Raw genomic sequence first — 23732 nt, forward strand, 5'->3', positions numbered from 1 at the left:
TACCCTTTGATACAGCTCGTACCATTTCTTCTGTCTGGGAGCTGGCCTGTTCCCCTCACCTGCCGGCCAGGCCCCAGTGCTGGCAAACTTCTTCAGCCGGGACATCCACTCTGAGTCCGCCATCGCCTTGTGTGTCTTTGGCTTGGTAGAAGATGCCTTCAGGGACGCGAATGAATGAATGCACGTCTTTAACAGCCATGACAACACACGTGTCAGGTATAAAAGCCGGACCAGCGGCATCATAACGCTGTAATAACCCTATGAATGCTACCTGTGTGCACTCTACGACGAATACATTAGGACGGGTCACCGCGTCTGACGACACGCCATTGTAAGTTAACAACATGACAATTAGCACTGTGCAAACGACGTGACAACACACGCGCGCGAGGTGAAATCACTTCTAGGCTCAAACTGACGTCTCATAACGTGAACAGAAGTGTATTAGATGCGTAAATACTCACCATGTCGACTGAACAGACGTGCTTTATTCTCTTCTCGTTTCGAACGCTCCGCTCCTGCGCCGTATTCACCGCTCTAAACGCCCCCTGTCGGCCACGATAAATAAAATTCCCCGTCCAACATTTCCGCCCCGTGATTGGTCAAATGTTGGACCGGGGGAAGAATTCGGCGAAATGATTGGTCGTTGAATGTTGGACTTTCGAATCCGATTGGCTCTCGGAGTCCAACATTGCGAATGTTGGACGGACGCTTCTGCGGCTGCTGGCGTTCAGGTCGCAGTCTCCCCTGGAGGCGTGGGTTCGAATCCCACTTCTGACATTGTGCTTTTCATTTGGGCATAGCCTGCAGCAAGACATCAGTACTTTGAAATGTCTGGACATCTGTTCCAGGTGGACGTCTCTATATATGGTGTCTGTTGACTTCCTACATAGCTATGAGACCTCCGTTGAAAAAGCCTTGTTCTTGGTGGCACAGCCAGGGTATCACGCTGTATTACAGTATCTCACCATGTGGTGCATCTAGCAATTTGGGCCCCCAAGGCGAAGGGACACGTGTGGTTTCCTCCGCATCTGTTGTTTTTCACTTTTATTTCTTATTCATCTAAGAAAGTTCTACTTGTAACTTCTTCCCAACCCTACAAAACATATTATCAGTTTCACAAATATACTCACAGTAAAATGAATTTGGTTTTCCAGCAGAATCCATGACAGAAGTTGATGATGGGCCTCTGTCTTCTACCACCAGCTCTCCAGGTTCTTGACCTCTTCTCTGAAGATGGTTTTTATTGATCCATTCAGCATAAGTTACCATGGTGATTTATCCCGATAAGAAGTGAACGACCTTCGTAGGAGTGGAAACCCTGAATTTAACCTGAAGTTATCCCGAAAAATGCCAATGTGGCTTTGTAGTACGAGTCCGAGAAGTCCTGCCACGTTGATGGAATGAGAAAAATCCTCTTCCCTCCCTCCTCCCTATTTCGTGAGTAGGGTTTTACGTAAACCAACTCTCAGGTTCCACCGAGACTTGAACTCGGATCACTGGATTCAAAGTCCAGAGTGCTGACCATTACACCTTGGAACCACAAAAGAGTTGGAAGTTATTTTTGCCGCCGCCCGTTCTGGATCACTGCAGATGCGCGTCATAGGCCAGGTATCCTTTGATAGTGCTACCGCAAGTCCTCCCTCCTCCCTCACCCTTTATTCAACATGTAGAAAACCCTACTCACTGTTTTAATCACACTCCATCAAAATGATTGGCTAAAGAATGCAAGTGTGCATCATGCGAGAGGTCATACTACTGTTATGTGAAATATCTGTGTAGCAGCAAGCATGCTGCTGACCAAAGTGCAGGACAGCAGGGTAATACAGCACGGAAAAGGAAACCTGGCCTATAATGTGCATCCGCAGCAATCCTGAAGCATGGGCGAGGATCATTTGCTGCAGAGAGTGGTAAAGACTGCTGAGAGGATTGTCAGGACATCACTCCCCTCTCTGCAGGACATCTACCACTGCAGTGTCCACAGAAGAGCCTGCTCTATTGTTGAGGACTCCACCCACCTCCAACACAGACCGTTCCCACCTCTGCCCTCTGGCAGACAGTACAGAGGTGTGAAGTGCAGGACAGCAGGGTAATACAGCATGGCAAAAGGATACCTGGCCTATAATGTGCCTCTGCAGCAATTCTGAAGCATCGGTGAGGATAGTTTGCTTGCTTTCTGTTGTGGCTCCATTGGGTAATGTTCAGCACTCCGGACTTTGAATAAAGTGATCCGAGTTAAAGTCTCGACGGAAACTGAATTTCAGATTTTCTAAGTCCTTCTCTTGAGATATGGAGGATGTTTCTCATATGCACAATGTGGCAGGAGATCAGGTGGTCAGTTGAGTTTACATCAACACAGAAACCTCAGGTTTATTAAAGTTACGGTGAGGTAACATACGAAGTTTGCCATGGCCATTACATTGACACCGGTGTCCCTGCTGTTTTCTCACATGGGCTCATTTGAACATAATCTGGTGAAACTCAACATAAAGTCTCTCTCAAAACCAGGTCCCACCGAGACTTGAACTCGGATCACTGGATTCAGAGTCCAGAGTGCTGACCATTACACCATGGAACCATTGCACATGAGTAAAAAAGTTATTCGTGGGTGTCTGCATCAGTAATGACCTCACCTGGACACTCAACACCACCCAGCCGCTCAAGAAAGCACTACCGCGGTTGCACTTCCGAAAGAGGCTGAGGAAATTTGGCTTGTCCCCGAATATCTTCTGCAACTTCTACAGCTGCAGTACTGAGAGCATCTTGACCAGCTGCCTCAGCGTGTGGTATGTCAGCACCACTTCAATGGACCGCAAGTGCCTGCAGAGAGTGGTAAAGCCTGCTGAGAGGATGTCATGTGTTAGAAACATCATTAACACACCCACCTCCGACATCCCCGAAATCCTCTTGGGTGAGCTCTTGCAGTCAGGATGGCCGAGCGGTCTAAGGCGCTGCGTTCAGGTCGCAGTCTCCCCTGGAGGCGTGGGTTCGAATCCCACTTCTGACATTGTGCTTTTCATTTGGGCATAGCCTGCAGCAAGACATCAGTACTTTGAAATGTCTGGACATCTGTTCCAGGTGGACGTCTCTATATATGGTGTCTGTTGACTTCCTACATAGCTATGAGACCTCCGTTGAAAAAGCCTTGTTCTTGGTGGCACAGCCAGGGTATCACGCTGTATTACAGTATCTCACCATGTGGTGCATCTAGCAATTTGGGCCCCCAAGGCGAAGGGACACGTGTGGTTTCCTCCGCATCTGTTGTTTTTCACTTTTATTTCTTATTCATCTAAGAAAGTTCTACTTGTAACTTCTTCCCAACCCTACAAAACATATTATCAGTTTCACAAATATACTCACAGTAAAATGAATTTGGTTTTCCAGCAGAATCCATGACAGAAGTTGATGATGGGCCTCTGTCTTCTACCACCAGCTCTCCAGGTTCTTGACCTCTTCTCTGAAGATGGTTTTTATTGATCCATTCAGCATAAGTTACCATGGTGATTTATCCCGATAAGAAGTGAACGACCTTCGTAGGAGTGGAAACCCTGAATTTAACCTGAAGTTATCCCGAAAAATGCCAATGTGGCTTTGTAGTACGAGTCCGAGAAGTCCTGCCACGTTGATGGAATGAGAAAAATCCTCTTCCCTCCCTCCTCCCTATTTCGTGAGTAGGGTTTTACGTAAACCAACTCTCAGGTTCCACCGAGACTTGAACTCGGATCACTGGATTCAAAGTCCAGAGTGCTGACCATTACACCTTGGAACCACAAAAGAGTTGGAAGTTATTTTTGCCGCCGCCCGTTCTGGATCACTGCAGATGCGCGTCATAGGCCAGGTATCCTTTGATAGTGCTACCGCAAGTCCTCCCTCCTCCCTCACCCTTTATTCAACATGTAGAAAACCCTACTCACTGTTTTAATCACACTCCATCAAAATGATTGGCTAAAGAATGCAAGTGTGCATCATGCGAGAGGTCATACTACTGTTATGTGAAATATCTGTGTAGCAGCAAGCATGCTGCTGACCAAAGTGCAGGACAGCAGGGTAATACAGCACGGAAAAGGAAACCTGGCCTATAATGTGCATCCGCAGCAATCCTGAAGCATGGGCGAGGATCATTTGCTGCAGAGAGTGGTAAAGACTGCTGAGAGGATTGTCAGGACATCACTCCCCTCTCTGCAGGACATCTACCACTGCAGTGTCCACAGAAGAGCCTGCTCTATTGTTGAGGACTCCACCCACCTCCAACACAGACCGTTCCCACCTCTGCCCTCTGGCAGACAGTACAGAGGTGTGAAGTGCAGGACAGCAGGGTAATACAGCATGGCAAAAGGATACCTGGCCTATAATGTGCCTCTGCAGCAATTCTGAAGCATCGGTGAGGATAGTTTGCTTGCTTTCTGTTGTGGCTCCATTGGGTAATGTTCAGCACTCCGGACTTTGAATAAAGTGATCCGAGTTAAAGTCTCGACGGAAACTGAATTTCAGATTTTCTAAGTCCTTCTCTTGAGATATGGAGGATGTTTCTCATATGCACAATGTGGCAGGAGATCAGGTGGTCAGTTGAGTTTACATCAACACAGAAACCTCAGGTTTATTAAAGTTACGGTGAGGTAACATACGAAGTTTGCCATGGCCATTACATTGACACCGGTGTCCCTGCTGTTTTCTCACATGGGCTCATTTGAACATAATCTGGTGAAACTCAACATAAAGTCTCTCTCAAAACCAGGTCCCACCGAGACTTGAACTCGGATCACTGGATTCAGAGTCCAGAGTGCTGACCATTACACCATGGAACCATTGCACATGAGTACAAAAGTTATTCGTGGGTGTCTGCATCAGTAATGACCTCACCTGGACACTCAACACCACCCAGCCGCTCAAGAAAGCACTACCGCGGTTGCACTTCCGAAAGAGGCTGAGGAAATTTGGCTTGTCCCCGAATATCTTCTGCAACTTCTACAGCTGCAGTACTGAGAGCATCTTGACCAGCTGCCTCAGCGTGTGGTATGTCAGCACCACTTCAATGGACCGCAAGTGCCTGCAGAGAGTGGTAAAGCCTGCTGAGAGGATGTCATGTGTTAGAAACATCATTAACACACCCACCTCCGACATCCCCGAAATCCTCTTGGGTGAGCTCTTGCAGTCAGGATGGCCGAGCGGTCTAAGGCGCTGCGTTCAAGCTGGGGAACAATCGTCCGTCAAGGAGGGGGAAGAAGGGGGGAGAGAGGGGGGAAAGAAAAAAGAAGAAAAAAGAAGAGAAAAGGGAGAAAAAGGGAAAAAATGAGAAAAAGAGGAAAAATGAGGAGATTTTGTGTCCATATCTATTTGTTCCATGTATTTCTAGCTGCCTGGAAGCAAAAAGCTAACTTTTGACATTTTGACCTTGCCCGAGGCGGGATTCGAACCGCCGAACTGTGGAATTTAAAGGGAAACTCTCAATGGAGGAGAGTGGCTCCCCCTGCTGCGTCACCGTGACGCACACACTGCTGACACTCCCAGGTGTTTGAGGGGTTCCCCAGGTATGAAGCTGGGCTAGCCCAAAAGTTTAGGTTGTAAATTATTAGACAATTTATAACTACTACAAAGAAACGGCTGCTTTTAAGGTTCTTCCCTGCACCTTGTAGTAGTAATAGTAACTTAGTGTCAATATTTTGATAAATTATTTATGTGTAATATGTGTAAAGTGTAATGATTTTTTGCTTTTCTTCTCTCACCTACCTGCAGGACCAAAAAGCTCACTGTCACAGGCTCATCACATGACTTGGATAGCGTCTGAAACCTCTCTTGTTAATAAAATACTATGTTACTTTTATTGTTGTCATTATTTCTTATTTTCATTATTGTTGTTATTATTAATATTAGGACACTTTTGCTGTACACCAGTTTTGTTTGTTCAGAGAAAAAAGAAACAAAGAAACACTTAAAAAGAGAAAAAAGATTTAATTAAAAAAAGAGCAAAAAAAGTTCAACAAATGCAATGAAAAAGTAGAAAAATCTATTATTTACAGTAAGCACACACTATATATATCAATACTTTAACAAACAACATTTTAAACTATTTACAAAACAACCATTATTTAGAATTATTAATTAAATACACACACAATACTACTACACTATATACAACTACTATTTACAACTCTTTACTATTTACAATACATACATGATCACTTGTTCGACTTTTTTCTCATTTCCTCCAACCATTGAGCTTTGGGAACAGGATCAGACAGAGGACAGTACACTGTGCCACGGTACTGACTGTGTCCAGTGTCAGCAGTGCGGAACTGACCACACTTTTTGCAGGTGTTTGCCTCTACTGTCCGCCTGTATGGTCTCTTCAGGGCTGTGCCAGCTTCCACTGTGCGTTTAACTGCGCTGCTTTGTGGCTGAGCTACAGACACAGGGCGGACCACTGGCAAAAGGTTGAGAGTTTGTCCTGCTGGATTGAGGATCTGAGGGGAGGGGGTTTGAAATGTTCGTGGTGCTGGAGGAGGTGTGACAAATAAATGTCCCTTTGGCACGATGGAGCGCGGGCGCTGACTCCAAACTGCCTGTCTCTGCTGTGCCTGCCCTGCTGTACTCTCAGGCAGCCGGTATTGATGTTCACGATGAGCTGGCTTGGGCACAGCAGGAAGCACTCTTGCATCCGGAAGAGGCTCGTTGGACACAGGTAGTGCTGGTGGCAAAGCCCCGGTGCCCTGAAGCAGCACAGACAGCTCCTGTCGCTTCTGTCGCTTATTGTGCCACTGAACAAGGGTGTTCTGGTTAACCTCCACCAGCTGAATGGCTGTTCCCTGCATCACCAGGGAGTTACCAACCACGAGCTGTCTGATTTTATGGTAGTCCCTGAGAATTAGGGACCACCTGGAATCAGCCGTCCTGCCTCTCCGCACTGGGTTCGGGTGGAGATTGCAGAGCCTGATGAAAATGTTTTCCACCAAACGGCAGCAGTCAGGCCACTGAGCCGGTGCACTGCTTGCTCCCAACATGCAACGGGTGGTGCTCTCCACACCAGGAGTTGTTGAGGGCTTCTTTGGTGTTCGAAACCGTCCACTCAAAAGTCTCTCCTGGTGTCGTGCTGCATACACCACCCGCTGCTTGTCCACATCATCCAGGCTCCCCCACAGTGCGATGATTGTGTCCGTCTGCTGGTTGGTGAGACAGAGAGCAGACTGTTCCCGCAGCTCTACCAAATACTCAGCAAGTCTGTCCACATGCTGGTACCCAGGAACATTCTGCTCATCAACAGCCTAGGCAAAGGATAAAACACGTTAGAAAATATTAATGTAAAACCTTCATTGACACTGAGCTTTCATGACACTGTATTAATGCTGTGGGTTTTATAAAATATATGTACAGTTATCTATAGATCGACACTTTTCTAAATTGAGACACTTACCATATCGTCAGAGGACGAACCCGTGGACACAGTGGATGAGGCAAAGGTGGATGTGGCGGAGGTCATGGTGGATGTGGCGGAGGTCACGGTGGATGCGGCGGAGTTCACGGTGGATGCGGCGGAGGTCACGGCGGATGTGGCGGAGGTCACGGTGGATGTGGCGGAGGTCATGGTGGATGTGGCGGGAACCAGGATGGATCTGCTGGGAGCCAGGGAGGAGACGCTGGAGGCCAGGCTGCTGACCAGTGAACCGACAGCAGATGTGGTAGTGGAGGGATGAGGAGTCCGAGAGGCTGGAGCCTGAGGGACCTCCAGGTCCAGCACTGTGGGGTCACCTGTGAGGTCAGAGAACCCCTCATCCTCCTCCACGCTGTCCTCCACTTCATGCTGCTCAACCAGTTTAGCGGTCTCCTCTGAATCAGGATGCATGTCCTGCAGTGCCTGACCTGTCTGCCTGAACAGGTACTGCACCCCGATGAGCTCTCCTGAAACAACATATGAAAAATGGATCATTTACAAAAGTTAACAGGAGGTTCTAAAACCGAGCAGAAATACTAGTGTGTTCACAGATGCTTACCAGTGTAGCACGAGGGTGGACTAAACTCTGGTGCCACCTTCCTGCCAAACAGCTTCTGATAATTGCTGTTGACACAGTGAAGCAGGTCACCAGAGTAGCTGCGTAAAGATGATGGTCCGGCAGCTAGAGCAGCACTACCCCGATCCTGGTTCCACCGATGCAGTCCTTCCAGCAGGTAGGCCTGAAAATTCAGGCTGTTGGCACTGGTTCCTAGAAGTAAATTTTTAAAGATTAAATTCTAAAGTATTATTAGACTAAATGAGCAACATGTCTGAGGGACACAAACCTGGAATGAAGCGGTTCAGGTGGAGGTGAAAGGACTCGAGAGATGTGGAGCCTCGAGCACATCTGAAGGTGGGCAACCGCACCCCTCCCTTTGTGAGCTCCCCTGTTTTGGCGTACAGAGCAACACCTGGCAGGTCCTGGATGCACTTTACATGTTTCTTCTGGACACGCCAAATGTGCTCTATCCTCTCCCTGTCAAACAGGGGAACTCCAAGGGAGTCGTTCCCATTGGTCCCCATGAGTCCCTGCAACAGATTCTCCAGCAGCCGGACGGTGGTCTCCTCACCACGGGTCCTCCTCCGACAGTGAAGAGCCAGCTCCTCCCTGGTCAGGTATTTGCTGAGGTCAGTATCCGTGATGGAAGACAGGCCCTGGGATTGAAGCTGCTGTCTTTTAGCTACACGCAACAGAGCCAAATCAGTTGCATCCCACTCGAATATGCACGCAGACAGACGTGACATAAACAGAGGGTACAGTTGATGAGCATCTGTTGCACATCCCAGGGCCAGACGGCGCATGAAGTGCCAGATATCCAGCCTTATGGAGAGGGCTGGCCACCCGCTGAATCTGGCCTTCAGCTTTGTCTCCTCTGCCTCAGCACAGCAGCCACAGTCCACGTAGAGGGCGACAGGAGGATCCACTCGAGCCTGCTGGTACCTCTTCACCAAGTCAGCTGCCATCAGGTCCAGGCCAGCTCCCTCCTGAGCGGTCAGCACACTCATGAGTATCTGGCCATGCTCATTTCCCACAGAGGTGAGCCAGAGCGCTGTCCCCTTGGCCTTTCCGGCCAGCTTCTTGGTGATCTGAAGGACACAAAATATATAGGACCTCAGTGAACATGATTAAAAAAATACTGAAATACAGGATGCATTTAATAATCAGTAGCCTAATTTTAAAGAAAAAAAGATTGTTTAACCTTTTTGGTTGAATCCATTTTAAGGATGGTGCCATGTGTTGACGTGATTGTGGCCTTGATGTGGTCCAGCCTTGTAAGAATGTCCTGGCTGTACACGGACAAGAGCCACTTACAACTTGGCACCACAGCAGGCTCTGGAGGCTCAGGGAATGCTATGGGCAACAGTCCGGGGCGCTGGAGGAAGTCCACACACTCTGTGGTGTACCGTGCCACCCGATTCAGCCACTCCTCTGTGTGGTTCTCCTTCAGCTGCTTCAGGAGTCTCGTGGGACTGTTACCCAGGCCTCTCTCCCGCAGAAGCCGGATCACCCGGATGTCACAGGCAAACCTTGGTCACAGATAGGATACAAGATATATCAGTTGGAATGTTTTACATCATTCTATTTGACAAGGCAAAGGGGAAAAGAAACGTTACTCACTTTTGTGTGAGGATGACCCGAAACTCTGAACGGTGAGCCAAGTCCAGCTGTGTGAGGACAGTCTGGCTCCATGAGACATGGTTGGCTCTACATTTGGTGCAGGTCAGAGTCTCTGTCACCATGTTGTAGATCCTGTCCACGTCCAGGACCCGTCGTGCTCTCTTGTGCAACCCTGCTCCTGTGAGTTGGTGCTGGCCACAGGCAGGGTTGGGACAGACCACCTTCACCTTCCACAACTTATATGGCATCCACACCAGCAGTGGATGCGCAAAAAAGCGGTCCGGTGCAGGAGCCTGGTGGTACAGCTGGCTTGGCTGTGGCGGATGGTACCAGAGCTTCAGGTTTTGCTGAAGCTCCAGTTTCCCCTTGGGCCCCACCTTCAAGAGGGTCTTTGCAATCCACTTGTGGTCTGCAGTTGGCAAGCCCTCTGACCACAGGCGGGGCAGCTGGGGAGTCGCTGGAGCTTCAGGTGTGTCAGTCCTGGGGTCCGCAGTCTGGGCAAAGACAAAATAACACATGAACATGCTTGATACTTGTAAAAAGAACTGCAGATGCTCTATGATATATGAAATGCTTAATTACTTACTGACACAGAAGCACACACTGCTGCAGGACCTGGTACAACCACCTGAGCAGCTGTCTGAGGGTCTGGAGCCTGTAACAGCATGGCAAGAGTCACACACAATCAAACCTTCAGTTATTATTCTACAGTATATAGTATAGCAATTTTATTTGACTGTTTTATATTATATATTTATATCATTGTTTATTTGATTGATTGTGTGTCACAGTGCAGATTCAAATAAAGGCAATATTATTTTCAAGTTATTTATTGGATCACAAATTAAGTACTGAAGAATATTTGTTTTGCTGTAACCGTGACTGTTTCTCCACCTTGCGTTTTGCAAGGGACTGTTCATTTGTATTTAGATTGATTTTTGACACATTTCTCTGATATTGCAGATGCAGTAGATGACTTTACTGCTGCCCTACTGATCATAGTAAGTAGTATACTTGCATGTTCATCACATGACACAATTAATCAGTTAATGAATTAATTAAAAGCAATAAGTGTGACACCATGTGTCACACTTATTGCTAACTCTGTGATCAAGGCGGGATCATCATCAAAACACCTCCAACTGTACCATGGTTGTATGAGCATCAAAAAACACAGCTGTACTTCTTTCTGTTACATATCCAACAAGATGTTCTGTGTTGTTGTGTTCTGTTTCTGAAACTACACATGAACTACTTGGATGTTTCAGGTTGGAATGTCAGTATGATAGGAGGGAATGAGGGGCACGAATAGTAATTTTGTATGCATGTTGTATGTTAATTTTGTATGCATTATAAGTTGTTTTGGAGCTGATCTCTCTCTCTCTTTCTCTCTCTCTCTCAGGCACACACCACACACACGGCTACCTAGGCTGGATTGAGTGAGTCGTAACTCTCCTGCCAATGTTCTTGGACTTCCACACTAACAGTAACTACAGTTTTGTAACATGTACTGTATAGTGATGTTCATTATACTGATATTTTTTTTAATTTGAACTGTTTTGCCCAGACTTTATATTTACCAAACCTTTTTTTATATTTAACATGCAATTGTACTGCATGTGAAGGTTTTGCATGTCAACTTTACACTCAAATAAAAAGTAAAGAGCAGTAAGAAGCTGTGAAGGGTTTTCTCTTACATACAAATCAGTAGGTTTATTTTATTATGGTTCGCCATCTGCTTGTAGCCATGTTTCAAACAGAGATTTTGTGAAAGTGGCATCTATTAACATGTTTTCCTTAACAAAAGTGCCTTTAATTTCTAACCGTGTACACAATAATTCAGCCTAGGTACTTTTTGATTTGAATGTTTTTTACTATTCTTAATAATCTTGTATAGACACACTGTAATAGACTGTATTCAAACAGGTGTAATTACTCACTGAGACAGCAATGTTGGCTGCTGAACTGGAGCTTGCTTCAGCAGAGTCGGTGACTTGGGTCTGTAAAGCATTCAGTCATAAGTCACTTGCATTAATAACACAGCTGCATTAATAAAACAGGTTGCTTTTTGATCTCTTCTTACCTGGGATACTTTTCGGGCTCTGCAGAGATTTGGCTTTGCAGCAGCAACATGAGCACCACCGAATCTTGGCTTGGTGAACTGGAAGGGAATAAAAACACCACCAGACTGTATCATTAGAGGACTATACTGTCAAACTATAATCCTGTGAGTCAGACATTCGTGGTCAGTTACGAGTGTCTAAATGTCCAAATACCATTGCCAAATTCAATAATGGTTGCTGCTTCGGTCCTCCTGCTCCCAGAACCTGTCCCACAGCAGCACTTTGTCCTACAGTGGTGTGGACTGGACCCACAGCTGGACTCTGCTGACCCATGGTACGCTGTGGCGGACCAGCCGCTGAAGTGGTGCTCTGGGTCAGACCCACTGCTGCAGGTCGTTGCTGCGTGGGCCCCTGAGCAGCACTCGCTCCGGTTGGCTGTTGGTTCGTTACAGAATAGATTTATCATAATTAGCATCTGCACTGATATGCATGCGCACACACACAAACATATGAACACACACTGCTTGAGTCTTGAACTGACCAGTGTTACCTTCGGAGCGTGGAATCCACAGGTACACTTCCTGAGCTGACCAAACAAGGACATCTGTCCATGCGTCTGCATGGGACATTTCTCAATCTAAAAATAACAGTTGATATAAATGAACACAGACACAGAGCTGATGTAAATGACTTGCTCATGACATGTTTATTAACTCATTGGCTTTCACTGTATTTTCTATCATGAGTAAAAGTATGATTAGAGTACATAACAAGCAATAAAATAAACTGCGCAGTGCTCTTACCCTTTGATACAGCTCGTACCATTTCTTCTGTCTGGGAGCTGGCCTGTTCCCCTCACCTGCCGGCCAGGCCCCAGTGCTGGCAAACTTCTTCAGCCGGGACATCCACTCTGAGTCCGCCATCGCCTTGTGTGTCTTTGGCTTGGTAGAAGATGCCTTCAGGGACGCGAATGAATGAATGCACGTCTTTAACAGCCATGACAACACACGTGTCAGGTATAAAAGCCGGACCAGCGGCATCATAACGCTGTAATAACCCTGTGAATGCTACCTGTGTGCACTCTACGACGAATACATTAGGACGGGTCACCGCGTCTGACGACACGCCATTGTAAGTTAACAACATGACAATTAGCACTGTGCAAACGACGTGACAACACACGCGCGCGAGGTGAAATCACTTCTAGGCTCAAACTGACGTCTTATAACGTGAACAGAAGTGTATAAGATGCGTAAATACTCACCATGTCGACTGAACAGACGTGCTTTATTCTCTTCTCGTTTCGAACGCTCCGCTCCTGCGCCGTATTCACCGCTCTAAACGCCCCCTGTCGGCCACGATAAATAAAATCCCCCGTCCAACATTTCCGCCCCGTGATTGGTCAAATGTTGGACCGGGGGAAGAATTCGGCGAAATGATTGGTCGTTGAATGTTGGACTTTCGAATCCGATTGGCTCTCGGAGATCAACATTGCGAATGTTGGACGGACGCTTCTGCGGCTGCTGGCGTTCAGGTCGCAGTCTCCCCTGGAGGCGTGGGTTCGAATCCCACTTCTGACATTGTGCTTTTCATTTGGGCATAGCCTGCAGCAAGACATCAGTACTTTGAAATGTCTGGACATCTGTTCCAGGTGGACGTCTCTATATATGGTGTCTGTTGACTTCCTACATAGCTATGAGACCTCCGTTGAAAAAGCCTTGTTCTTGGTGGCACAGCCAGGGTATCACGCTGTATTACAGTATCTCACCATGTGGTGCATCTAGCAATTTGGGCCCCCAAGGCGAAGGGACACGTGTGGTTTCCTCCGCATCTGTTGTTTTTCACTTTTATTTCTTATTCATCTAAGAAAGTTCTACTTGTAACTTCTTCCCAACCCTACAAAACATATTATCAGTTTCACAAATATACTCACAGTAAAATGAATTTGGTTTTCCAGCAGAATCCATGACAGAAGTTGATGATGGGCCTCTGTCTTCTACCACCAGCTCTCCAGGTTCTTGACCTCTTCTCTGAAGATGGTTTTTATTGATCCATTCAGCATAAGTTACCATGGTGATTTATCCCGATAAGAAGTGAACGACCTTCGTAGGAGTGGAAACCCTGAATTTAACCTGAAGTTATCCCGAAAAATGCCAATGTGGCTTTGTAGTACGAGTCCGAGAAGTCCTGCCACGTTGATGGAATGAGAAAAATCCTCTTCCCTCCCTCCTCCCTATTTCGTGAGTAGGGTTTTACGTAAACCAACTCTCAGGTTCCACCGAGACTTGAACTCGGATACCTGGCCAGAGTGCTGACCATTACACCTTGGAACCACAAAAGAGTTGGAAGTTATTTTTGCCGCCGCCCGTTCTGGATCACTGCAGATGCGCGTCATAGGCCAGGTATCCTTTGATAGTGCTACCGCAAGTCCTCCCTCCTCCCTCACCCTTTATTCAACATGTAGAAAACCCTACTCACTGTTTTAATCACACTCCATCAAAATGATTGGCTAAAGAATGCAAGTGTGCATCATGCGAGAGGTCATACTACTGTTATGTGAAATATCTGTGTAGCAGCAAGCATGCTGCTGACCAAAGTGCAGGACAGCAGGGTAATACAGCACGGAAAAGGAAACCTGGCCTATAATGTGCATCCGCAGCAATCCTGAAGCATGGGCGAGGATCATTTGCTGCAGAGAGTGGTAAAGACTGCTGAGAGGATTGTCAGGACATCACTCCCCTCTCTGCAGGACATCTACCACTGCAGTGTCCACAGAAGAGCCTGCTCTATTGTTGAGGACTCCACCCACCTCCAACACAGACCGTTCCCACCTCTGCCCTCTGGCAGACAGTACAGAGGTGTGAAGTGCAGGACAGCAGGGTAATACAGCATGGCAAAAGGATACCTGGCCTATAATGTGCCTCTGCAGCAATTCTGAAGCATCGGTGAGGATAGTTTGCTTGCTTTCTGTTGTGGCTCCATTGGGTAATGTTCAGCACTCCGGACTTTGAATAAAGTGATCCGAGTTAAAGTCTCGACGGAAACTGAATTTCAGATTTTCTAAGTCCTTCTCTTGAGATATGGAGGATGTTTCTCATATGCACAATGTGGCAGGAGATCAGGTGGTCAGTTGAGTTTACATCAACACAGAAACCTCAGGTTTATTAAAGTTACGGTGAGGTAACATACGAAGTTTGCCATGGCCATTACATTGACACCGGTGTCCCTGCTGTTTTCTCACATGGGCTCATTTGAACATAATCTGGTGAAACTCAACATAAAGTCTCTCTCAAAACCAGGTCCCACCGAGACTTGAACTCGGATCACTGGATTCAGAGTCCAGAGTGCTGACCATTACACCATGGAACCATTGCACATGAGTACAAAAGTTATTCGTGGGTGTCTGCATCAGTAATGACCTCACCTGGACACTCAACACCACCCAGCCGCTCAAGAAAGCACTACCGCGGTTGCACTTCCGAAAGAGGCTGAGGAAATTTGGCTTGTCCCCGAATATCTTCTGCAACTTCTACAGCTGCAGTACTGAGAGCATCTTGACCAGCTGCCTCAGCGTGTGGTATGTTTGCACCACTTCAATGGACCGCAAGTGCCTGCAGAGAGTGGTAAAGCCTGCTGAGAGGATGTCATGTGTTAGAAACATCATTAACACACCCACCTCCGACATCCCCGAAATCCTCTTGGGTGAGCTCTTGCAGTCAGGATGGCCGAGCGGTCTAAGGCGCTGCGTTCAAGCTGGGGAACAATCGTCCGTCAAGGAGGGGGAAGAAGGGGGGAGAGAGGGGGGAAAGAAAAAAGAAGAAAAAAGAAGAGAAAAGGGAGAAAAAGGGAAAAAATGAGAAAAAGAGGAAAAATGAGGAGATTTTGTGTCCATATCTATTTGTTCCATGTATTTCTAGCTGCCTGGAAGCAAAAAGCTAACTTTTGACATTTTGACCTTGCCCGAGGCGGGACTCGAACCGCCGAACTGTGGAATTTAAAGGGAAACTCTCAATGGAGGAGAGTGGCTCCCCCTGCTGCGTCACCGTGACGCACACACTGCTGACACTCCCAGGTGTTTGAGGGGTTCCCCAGGTATGAAGCTGGGCTAGCCCAAAAGTTTAGGTTGTAAATTATTAGACAATATATAACTAGTACAAAGAAACGGCTGCTTTTAAGGTTCTTCCCTGCACCTTGTAGTAGTAATAGTAACTTAGTGTCAATATTTTGATAAATTATTTATGTGTAATATGTGTAAAGTGTAATGATTTTTTGCTTTTCTTCTCTCACCTACCTGCAGGACCAAAAAGCTCACTGTCACAGGCTCATCACATGACTTGGATAGCGTCTGAAACCTCTCTTGTTAATAAAATACTATGTTACTTTTATTGTTGTCATTATTTCTTATTTTCATTATTGTTGTTATTATTAATATTAGGACACTTTTGCTGTACACCAGTTTTGTTTGTTCAGAGAAAAAAGAAACAAAGAAACACTTAAAAAGAGAAAAAAGATTTAATTAAAAAAAGAGCAAAAAAAGTTCAACAAATGCAATGAAAAAGTAGAAAAATCTATTATTTACAGTAAGCACACACTATATATATCAATACTTTAACAAACAACATTTTAAACTATTTACAAAACAACCATTATTTAAAATTATTAATTAAATACACACACAATACTACTACACTATATACAACTACTATTTACAACTCTTTACTATTTACAATACATACATGATCACTTGTTCAACTTTTTTCTCATTTCCTCCAACCATTGAGCTTTGGGAACAGGATCAGACAGAGGACAGTACACTGTGCCACGGTACTGACTGTGTCCAGTGTCAGCAGTGCGGAACTGACCACACTTTTTACAGGTGTTTGCCTCTACTGTCCGCCTGTATGGTCTCTTCAGGGCTGTGCCAGCTTCCACTGTGCGTTTAGCTGCGCTGCTTTGTGGCTGAGCTACAGACACAGGGCGGACCACTGGCAAAAGGTTGAGAGTTTGTCCTGCTGGATTGAGGATCTGAGGGGAGGGGGTTTGAAATGTTCGTGGTGCTGGAGGAGGTGTGACAAATAAATGTCCCTTTGGCACGATGGAGCGCGGGCGCTGACTCCAAACTGCCTGTCTCTGCTGTGCCTGCCCTGCTGTACTCTCAGGCAGCCGGTATTGATGTTCACGATGAGCTGGCTTGGGCACAGCAGGAAGCACTCTTGCATCCGGAAGAGGCTCGTTGGACACAGGTAGTGCTGGTGGCAAAGCCCCGGTGCCCTGAAGCAGCACAGACAGCTCCTGTCGCTTCTGTCGCTTATTGTGCCACTGAACAAGGGTGTTCTGGTTAACCTCCACCAGCTGAATGGCTGTTCCCTGCATCACCAGGGAGTTACCAACCACGAGCTGTCTGATTTTATGGTAGTCCCTGAGAATTAGGGACCACCTGGAATCAGCCGTCCTGCCTCTCCGTACTGGGTTCGGGTGGAGATTGCAGAGCCTGATGAAAATGTTTTCCACCAAACGGCAGCAGTCAGGCCACTGAGCCGGTGCACTGCTTGCTCCCAACATGCAACGGGTGGTGCTCTCCACACCAGGAGTTGTTGAGGGCTTCTTTGGTGTTCGAAACCGTCCACTCAAAAGTCTCTCCTGGTGTCGTGCTGCATACACCACCCGCTGCTTGTCCACATCATCCAGGCTCCCCCACAGTGCGATGATTGTGTCCGTCTGCTGGTTGGTGAGACAGAGAGCAGACTGTTCCCGCAGCTCTACCAAATACTCAGCAAGTCTGTCCACATGCTGGTACCCAGGAACATTCTGCTCATCAACAGCCTAGGCAAAGGATAAAACACGTTAGAAAATATTAATGTAAAACCTTCATTGACACTGAGCTTTCATGACACTGTATTAATGCTGTGGGTTTTATAAAATATATGTACAGTTATCTATAGATCGACACTATTCTAAATTGAGACACTTACCATATCGTCAGAGGACGAACCCGTGGACACAGTGGATGAGGCAAAGGTGGATGTGGCGGAGGTCATGGTGGATGTGGCGGAGGTCACGGTGGATGCGGCGGAGTTCACGGTGGATGCGGCGGAGGTCACGGTGGATGCGGCGGAGGTCACGGCGGATGTGGCGGAGGTCACGGTGGATGTGGCGGAGGTCATGGTGGATGTGGCGGAGGTCATGGTGGATGTGGCGGGAACCAGGATGGATCTGCTGGGAGCCAGGGAGGAGACGCTGGAGGCCAGGCTGCTGACCAGTGAACCGACAGCAGATGTGGTAGTGGAGGGATGAGGAGTCCGAGAGGCTGGAGCCTGAGGGACCTCCAGGTCCAGCACTGTGGGGTCACCTGTGAGGTCAGAGAACCCCTCATCCTCCTCCACGCTGTCCTCCACTTCATGCTGCTCAACCAGTTTAGCGGTCTCCTCTGAATCAGGATGCATGTCCTGCAGTGCCTGACCTGTCTGCCTGAACAGGTACTGCACCCCAATGAGCTCTCCTGAAACAACATATGAAAAATGGATCATTTACAAAAGTTAACAGGAGGTTTTAAAACCGAGCAGAAATACTAGTGTGTTCACAGATGCTTACCAGTGTAGCACGAGGGTGGACTAAACTCTGGTGCCACCTTCCTGCCAAACAGCTTCTGATAATTGCTGTTGACACAGTGAAGCAGGTCACCAGAGTAGCTGCGTAAAGATGATGGTCCGGCAGCTAGAGCAGCACTACCCCGATCCTGGTTCCACCGATGCAGTCCTTCCAGCAGGTAGGCCTGAAAATTCAGGCTGTTGGCACTGGTTCCTAGAAGTAAATTTTTAAAGATTAAATTCTAAAGTATTATTAGACTAAATGAGCAACATGTCTGAGGGACACAAACCTGGAATGAAGCGGTTCAGGTGGAGGTGAAAGGACTCGAGAGATGTGGAGCCTCGAGCACATCTGAAGGTGGGCAACCGCACCCCTCCCTTTGTGAGCTCCCCTGTTTTGGCGTACAGAGCAACACCTGGCAGGTCCTGGATGCACTTTACATGTTTCTTCTGGACACGCCAAATGTGCTCTATCCTCTCCCTGTCAAACAGGGGAACTCCAAGGGAGTCGTTCCCATTGGTCCCCATGAGTCCCTGCAACAGATTCTCCAGCAGCCGGACGGTGGTCTCCTCACCACGGGTCCTCCTCCGACAGTGAAGAGCCAGCTCCTCCCTGGTCAGGTATTTGCTGAGGTCAGTATCCGTGATGGAAGACAGGCCCTGGGATTGAAGCTGCTGTCTTTTAGCTACACGCAACAGAGCCAAATCAGTTGCATCCCACTCGAATATGCACGCAGACAGACGTGACATAAACAGAGGGTACAGTTGATGAGCATCTGTTGCACATCCCAGGGCCAGACGGCGCATGAAGTGCCAGATATCCAGCCTTATGGAGAGGGCTGGCCACCCGCTGAATCTGGCCTTCAGCTTTGTCTCCTCTGCCTCAGCACAGCAGCCACAGTCCACGTAGAGGGCGACAGGAGGATCCACTCGAGCCTGCTGGTACCTCTTCACCAAGTCAGCTGCCATCAGGTCCAGGCCAGCTCCCTCCTGAGCGGTCAGCACACTCATGAGTATCTGGCCATGCTCATTTCCCACAGAGGTGAGCCAGAGCGCTGTCCCCTTGGCCTTTCCGGCCAGCTTCTTGGTGATCTGAAGGACACAAAATATATAGGACCTCAGTGAACATGATTAAAAAAATACTGAAATACAGGATGCATTTAATAATCAGTAGCCTAATTTTAAAGAAAAAAAGATTGTTTAACCTTTTTGGTTGAATCCATTTTAAGGATGGTGCCATGTGTTGACGTGATTGTGGCCTTGATGTGGTCCAGCCTTGTAAGAATGTCCTGGCTGTACACGGACAAGAGCCACTTACAACTTGGCACCACAGCAGGCTCTGGAGGCTCAGGGAATGCTATGGGCAACAGTCCGGGGCGCTGGAGGAAGTCCACACACTCTGTGGTGTACCGTGCCACCCGATTCAGCCACTCCTCTGTGTGGTTCTCCTTCAGCTGCTTCAGGAGTCTCGTGGGACTGTTACCCAGGCCTCTCTCCCGCAGAAGCCGGATCACCCGGATGTCACAGGCAAACCTTGGTCACAGATAGGATACAAGATATATCAGTTGGAATGTTTTACATCATTCTATTTGACAAGGCAAAGGGGAAAAGAAACGTTACTCACTTTTGTGTGAGGATGACCCGAAACTCTGAACGGTGAGCCAAGTCCAGCTGTGTGAGGACAGTCTGGCTCCATGAGACATGGTTGGCTCTACATTTGGTGCAGGTCAGAGTCTCTGTCACCATGTTGTAGATCCTGTCCACGTCCAGGACCCGTCGTGCTCTCTTGTGCAACCCTGCTCCTGTGAGTTGGTGCTGGCCACAGGCAGGGTTGGGACAGACCACCTTCACCTTCCACAACTTATATGGCATCCACACCAGCAGTGGATGCGCAAAAAAGCGGTCCGGTGCAGGAGCCTGGTGGTACAGCTGGCTTGGCTGTGGAGGATGGTACCAGAGCTTCAGGTTTTGCTGAAGCTCCAGTTTCCCCTTGGGCCCCACCTTCAAGAGGGTCTTTGCAATCCACTTGTGGTCTGCAGTTGGCAAGCCCTCTGACCACAGGCGGGGCAGCTGGGGAGTCGCTGGAGCTTCAGGTGTGTCAGTCCTGGGGTCCGCAGTCTGGGCAAAGACAAAATAACACATGAACATGCTTGATACTTGTAAAAAGAACTGCAGATGCTCTATGATATATGAAATGCTAAATTACTTACTGACACAGAAGCACACACTGCTGCAGGACCACAACCACCTGAGCAGCTGTCTGAGGGTCTGGAGCCTGTAACAGCATGGCAAGAGTCACACACAATCAAACCTTCAGTTATTATTCTACAGTATATAGTATAGCAATTTTATTTGACTGTTTTATATTATATATTTATATCATTGTTTATTTGATTGATTGTGTGTCACAGTGCAGATTCAAATAAAGGCAATATTATTTTCAAGTTATTTATTGGATCACAAATTAAGTACTGAAGAATATTTGTTTTGCTGTAACCGTGACTGTTTCTCCACCTTGCGTTTTGCAAGGGACTGTTCATTTGTATTTAGATTGATTTTTGACACATTTCTCTGATATTGCAGATGCAGTAGATGACTTTACTGCTGCCCTACTGATCATAGTAAGTAGTATACTTGCATGTTCATCACATGACACAATTAATCAGTTAATGAATTAATTAAAAGCAATAAGTGTGACACCATGTGATCAAGGCAGGATCATCATCAAAGCACCTCCAACTGTACCATGGTTGTATGAGCATCAAAAAACACAGCTGTACTTCTTTCTGTTACATATCCAACAAGATGTTCTGTGTTGTTGTGTTCTGTTTCTGAAACTACACATGAACTACTTGGATGTTTCAGGTTGGAATGTCAGTATGATAGGAGGGAATGAGGGGCACGAATAGTAATTTTGTATGCATGTTGTATGTTAATTTTGTATGCATTATAAGTTGTTTTGGAGCTGATCTCTCTCTCTCTTTCTCTCTCTCTCTCAGGCACACACCACACACACGGCTACCTAGGCTGGATTGAGAAACCTGGTGTCTTAAGAGTGAGTCGTAACTCTCCTGCCAATGTTCTTGGACTTCCACACTAACAGTAACTACAGTTTTGTAACATGTACTGTATAGTGATGTTCATTATACTGATATTTTTTTTAATTTGAACTGTTTTGCCCAGACTTTATATTTACCAAACCTTTTTTTATATTTAACATGCAATTGTACTGCATGTGAAGGTTTTGCATGTCAACTTTACACTCAAATAAAAAGTAAAGAGCAGTAAGAAGCTGTGAAGGGTTTTCTCTTACATTGCAATCACAGGATTGAAAAATCAGTAGGTTTATTTTATTATGGTTCGCCATCTGCTTGTAGCCATGTTTCAAACAGAGATTTTGTGAAAGTGGCATCTATTAACATGTTTTCCTTAACAAAAGTGCCTTTAATTTCTAACCGTGTACACAATAATTCAGCCTAGGTACTTTTTGATTTGAATGTTTTTTACTATTCTTAATAATCTTGTATAGACACACTGTAATAGACTGTATTCAAACAGGTGTAATTACTCACTGAGACAGCAATGTTGGCTGCTGAACTGGAGCTTGCTTCAGCAGAGTCGGTGACTTGGGTCTGTAAAGCATTCAGTCATAAGTCACTTGCATTAATAACACAGCTGCATTAATAAAACAGGTTGCTTTTTGATCTCTTCTTACCTGGGATACTTTTCGGGCTCTGCAGAGATTTGGCTTTGCAGCAGCAACATGAGCACCACCGAATCTTGGCTTGGTGAACTGGAAGGGAATAAAAACACCACCAGACTGTATCATTAGAGGACTATACTGTCAAACTATAATCCTGTGAGTCAGACATTCGTGGTCAGTTACGAGTGTCTAAATGTCCAAATACCATTGCCAAATTCAATAATGGTTGCTGCTTCGGTCCTCCTGCTCCCAGAACCTGTCCCACAGCAGCACTTTGTCCTACAGCGGTGTGGACTGGACCCACAGCTGGACTCTGCTGACCCATGGTACGCTGTGGCGGACCAGCCGCTGAAGTGGTGCTCTGGGTCAGACCCACTGCTGCAGGTCGTTGCTGCGTGGGCCCCTGAGCAGCACTCGCTCCGGTTGGCTGTTGGTTCGTTACAGAATAGATTTATCATAATTAGCATCTGCACTGATATGCATGCGCACACACACAAACATATGAACACACACTGCTTGAGTCTTGAACTGACCAGTGTTACCTTCGGAGCGTGGAAGCCACAGGTACACTTCCTGAGCTGACCAAACAAGGACATCTGTCCATGCGTCTGCATGGGACATTTCTCAATCTAAAAATAACAGTTGATATAAATGAACACAGACACAGAGCTGATGTAAATGACTTGCTCATGACATGTTTATTAACTCATTGGCTTTCACTGTATTTTCTATCATGAGTAAAAGTATGATTAGAGTACATAACAAGCAATAAAATAAACTGCGCAGTGCTCTTACCCTTTGATACAGCTCGTACCATTTCTTCTGTCTGGGAGCTGGCCTGTTCCCCTCACCTGCCGGCCAGGCCCCAGTGCTGGCAAACTTCTTCAGCCGGGACATCCACTCTGAGTCCGCCATCGCCTTGTGTGTCTTTGGCTTGGTAGAAGATGCCTTCAGGGACGCGAATGAATGAATGCACGTCTTTAACAGCCATGACAACACACGTGTCAGGTATAAAAGCCGGACCAGCGGCATCATAACGCTGTAATAACCCTATGAATGCTACCTGTGTGCACTCTACGACGAATACATTAGGACGGGTCACCGCGTCTGACGACACGCCATTGTAAGTTAACAACATGACAATTAGCACTGTGCAAACGACGTGACAACACACGCGCGCGAGGTGAAATCACTTCTAGGCTCAAACTGACGTCTCATAACGTGAACAGAAGTGTATTAGATGCGTAAATACTCACCATGTCGACTGAACAGACGTGCTTTATTCTCTTCTCGTTTCGAACGCTCCGCTCCTGCGCCGTATTCACCGCTCTAAACGCCCCCTGTCGGCCACGATAAATAAAATTCCCCGTCCAACATTTCCGCCCCGTGATTGGTCAAATGTTGGACCGGGGGAAGAATTCGGCGAAATGATTGGTCGTTGAATGTTGGACTTTCGAATCCGATTGGCTCTCGGAGTCCAACATTGCGAATGTTGGACGGACGCTTCTGCGGCTGCTGGCGTTCAGGTCGCAGTCTCCCCTGGAGGCGTGGGTTCGAATCCCACTTCTGACATTGTGCTTTTCATTTGGGCATAGCCTGCAGCAAGACATCAGTACTTTGAAATGTCTGGACATCTGTTCCAGGTGGACGTCTCTATATATGGTGTCTGTTGACTTCCTACATAGCTATGAGACCTCCGTTGAAAAAGCCTTGTTCTTGGTGGCACAGCCAGGGTATCACGCTGTATTACAGTATCTCACCATGTGGTGCATCT

The 23732-nt window shown here is 47.0% G+C and overlaps 3 protein-coding genes, 1 long non-coding RNA gene and 6 other non-coding genes across 10 annotated transcripts; 2 read left to right on the top strand and 8 right to left on the bottom strand.

Moving 5' to 3' along the window:
* Window positions 1–1470: 1470 nt before the first annotated feature.
* Window positions 1471–1542, bottom strand: trnaq-uug (transfer RNA glutamine (anticodon UUG)). Its single transcript has one exon. It is a non-coding gene; the product is annotated as a tRNA-Gln (tRNA).
* Window positions 1543–2506: 964 nt separating this feature from the next.
* On the bottom strand, window positions 2507–2578 carry trnaq-cug (transfer RNA glutamine (anticodon CUG)). The gene has a single exon. It is a non-coding gene; the product is annotated as a tRNA-Gln (tRNA).
* A 346-nt stretch (window positions 2579–2924) lies between these two features.
* Window positions 2925–3007, top strand: trnal-cag (transfer RNA leucine (anticodon CAG)). The gene has a single exon. It is a non-coding gene; the product is annotated as a tRNA-Leu (tRNA).
* Window positions 3008–3697: 690 nt separating this feature from the next.
* Window positions 3698–3769, bottom strand: trnaq-uug (transfer RNA glutamine (anticodon UUG)). Its single transcript has one exon. It is a non-coding gene; the product is annotated as a tRNA-Gln (tRNA).
* Window positions 3770–4733: 964 nt separating this feature from the next.
* On the bottom strand, window positions 4734–4805 carry trnaq-cug (transfer RNA glutamine (anticodon CUG)). Its single transcript has one exon. It is a non-coding gene; the product is annotated as a tRNA-Gln (tRNA).
* A 1371-nt stretch (window positions 4806–6176) lies between these two features.
* On the bottom strand, window positions 6177–10601 carry LOC138410561 (uncharacterized). The gene is made up of 6 exons (XM_069527295.1): window positions 9606–10601; window positions 9187–9514; window positions 8272–9073; window positions 7986–8195; window positions 7409–7893; window positions 6177–7259 (listed from the first exon to the last, which is right to left on the bottom strand). Exons 1-6 carry the CDS (start codon window positions 10127–10129, stop codon window positions 6177–6179), a joined length of 3432 nt encoding a protein of 1143 aa, XP_069383396.1. The 5' UTR covers window positions 10130–10601.
* Window positions 10602–14965: 4364 nt separating this feature from the next.
* trnaq-cug (transfer RNA glutamine (anticodon CUG)) lies at window positions 14966–15037 on the bottom strand. The gene has a single exon. It is a non-coding gene; the product is annotated as a tRNA-Gln (tRNA).
* Window positions 15038–15398: 361 nt separating this feature from the next.
* Window positions 15399–16051, top strand: LOC138410596 (uncharacterized). The gene is made up of 2 exons (XR_011243300.1): window positions 15399–15760; window positions 15966–16051. It is a non-coding gene; the product is annotated as an uncharacterized lncRNA (long non-coding RNA).
* A 125-nt stretch (window positions 16052–16176) lies between these two features.
* LOC138410594 (uncharacterized) lies at window positions 16177–18195 on the bottom strand. Its single transcript, XM_069527398.1, has 2 exons — window positions 17641–18195; window positions 16177–17491 (listed from the first exon to the last, which is right to left on the bottom strand). The coding sequence occupies exons 1-2, from the start codon at window positions 18193–18195 to the stop codon at window positions 16409–16411; spliced, it is 1638 nt and encodes a 545-aa protein (XP_069383499.1). The 3' UTR covers window positions 16177–16408.
* Window positions 18196–18245: 50 nt separating this feature from the next.
* LOC138410595 (uncharacterized) lies at window positions 18246–20151 on the bottom strand. The gene is made up of 3 exons (XM_069527399.1): window positions 19461–20151; window positions 18546–19347; window positions 18246–18469 (listed from the first exon to the last, which is right to left on the bottom strand). The coding sequence occupies exons 1-3, from the start codon at window positions 19476–19478 to the stop codon at window positions 18246–18248; spliced, it is 1044 nt and encodes a 347-aa protein (XP_069383500.1). The 5' UTR covers window positions 19479–20151.
* Window positions 20152–23732: the final 3581 nt, after the last annotated feature.

The sequence above is a fragment of the Paralichthys olivaceus genome, chromosome 6 (genome assembly GCF_024713975.1).
Source record: "Paralichthys olivaceus isolate ysfri-2021 chromosome 6, ASM2471397v2, whole genome shotgun sequence".
In the NCBI taxonomy this organism is placed as follows: domain Eukaryota; kingdom Metazoa; phylum Chordata; class Actinopteri; order Pleuronectiformes; family Paralichthyidae; genus Paralichthys; species Paralichthys olivaceus.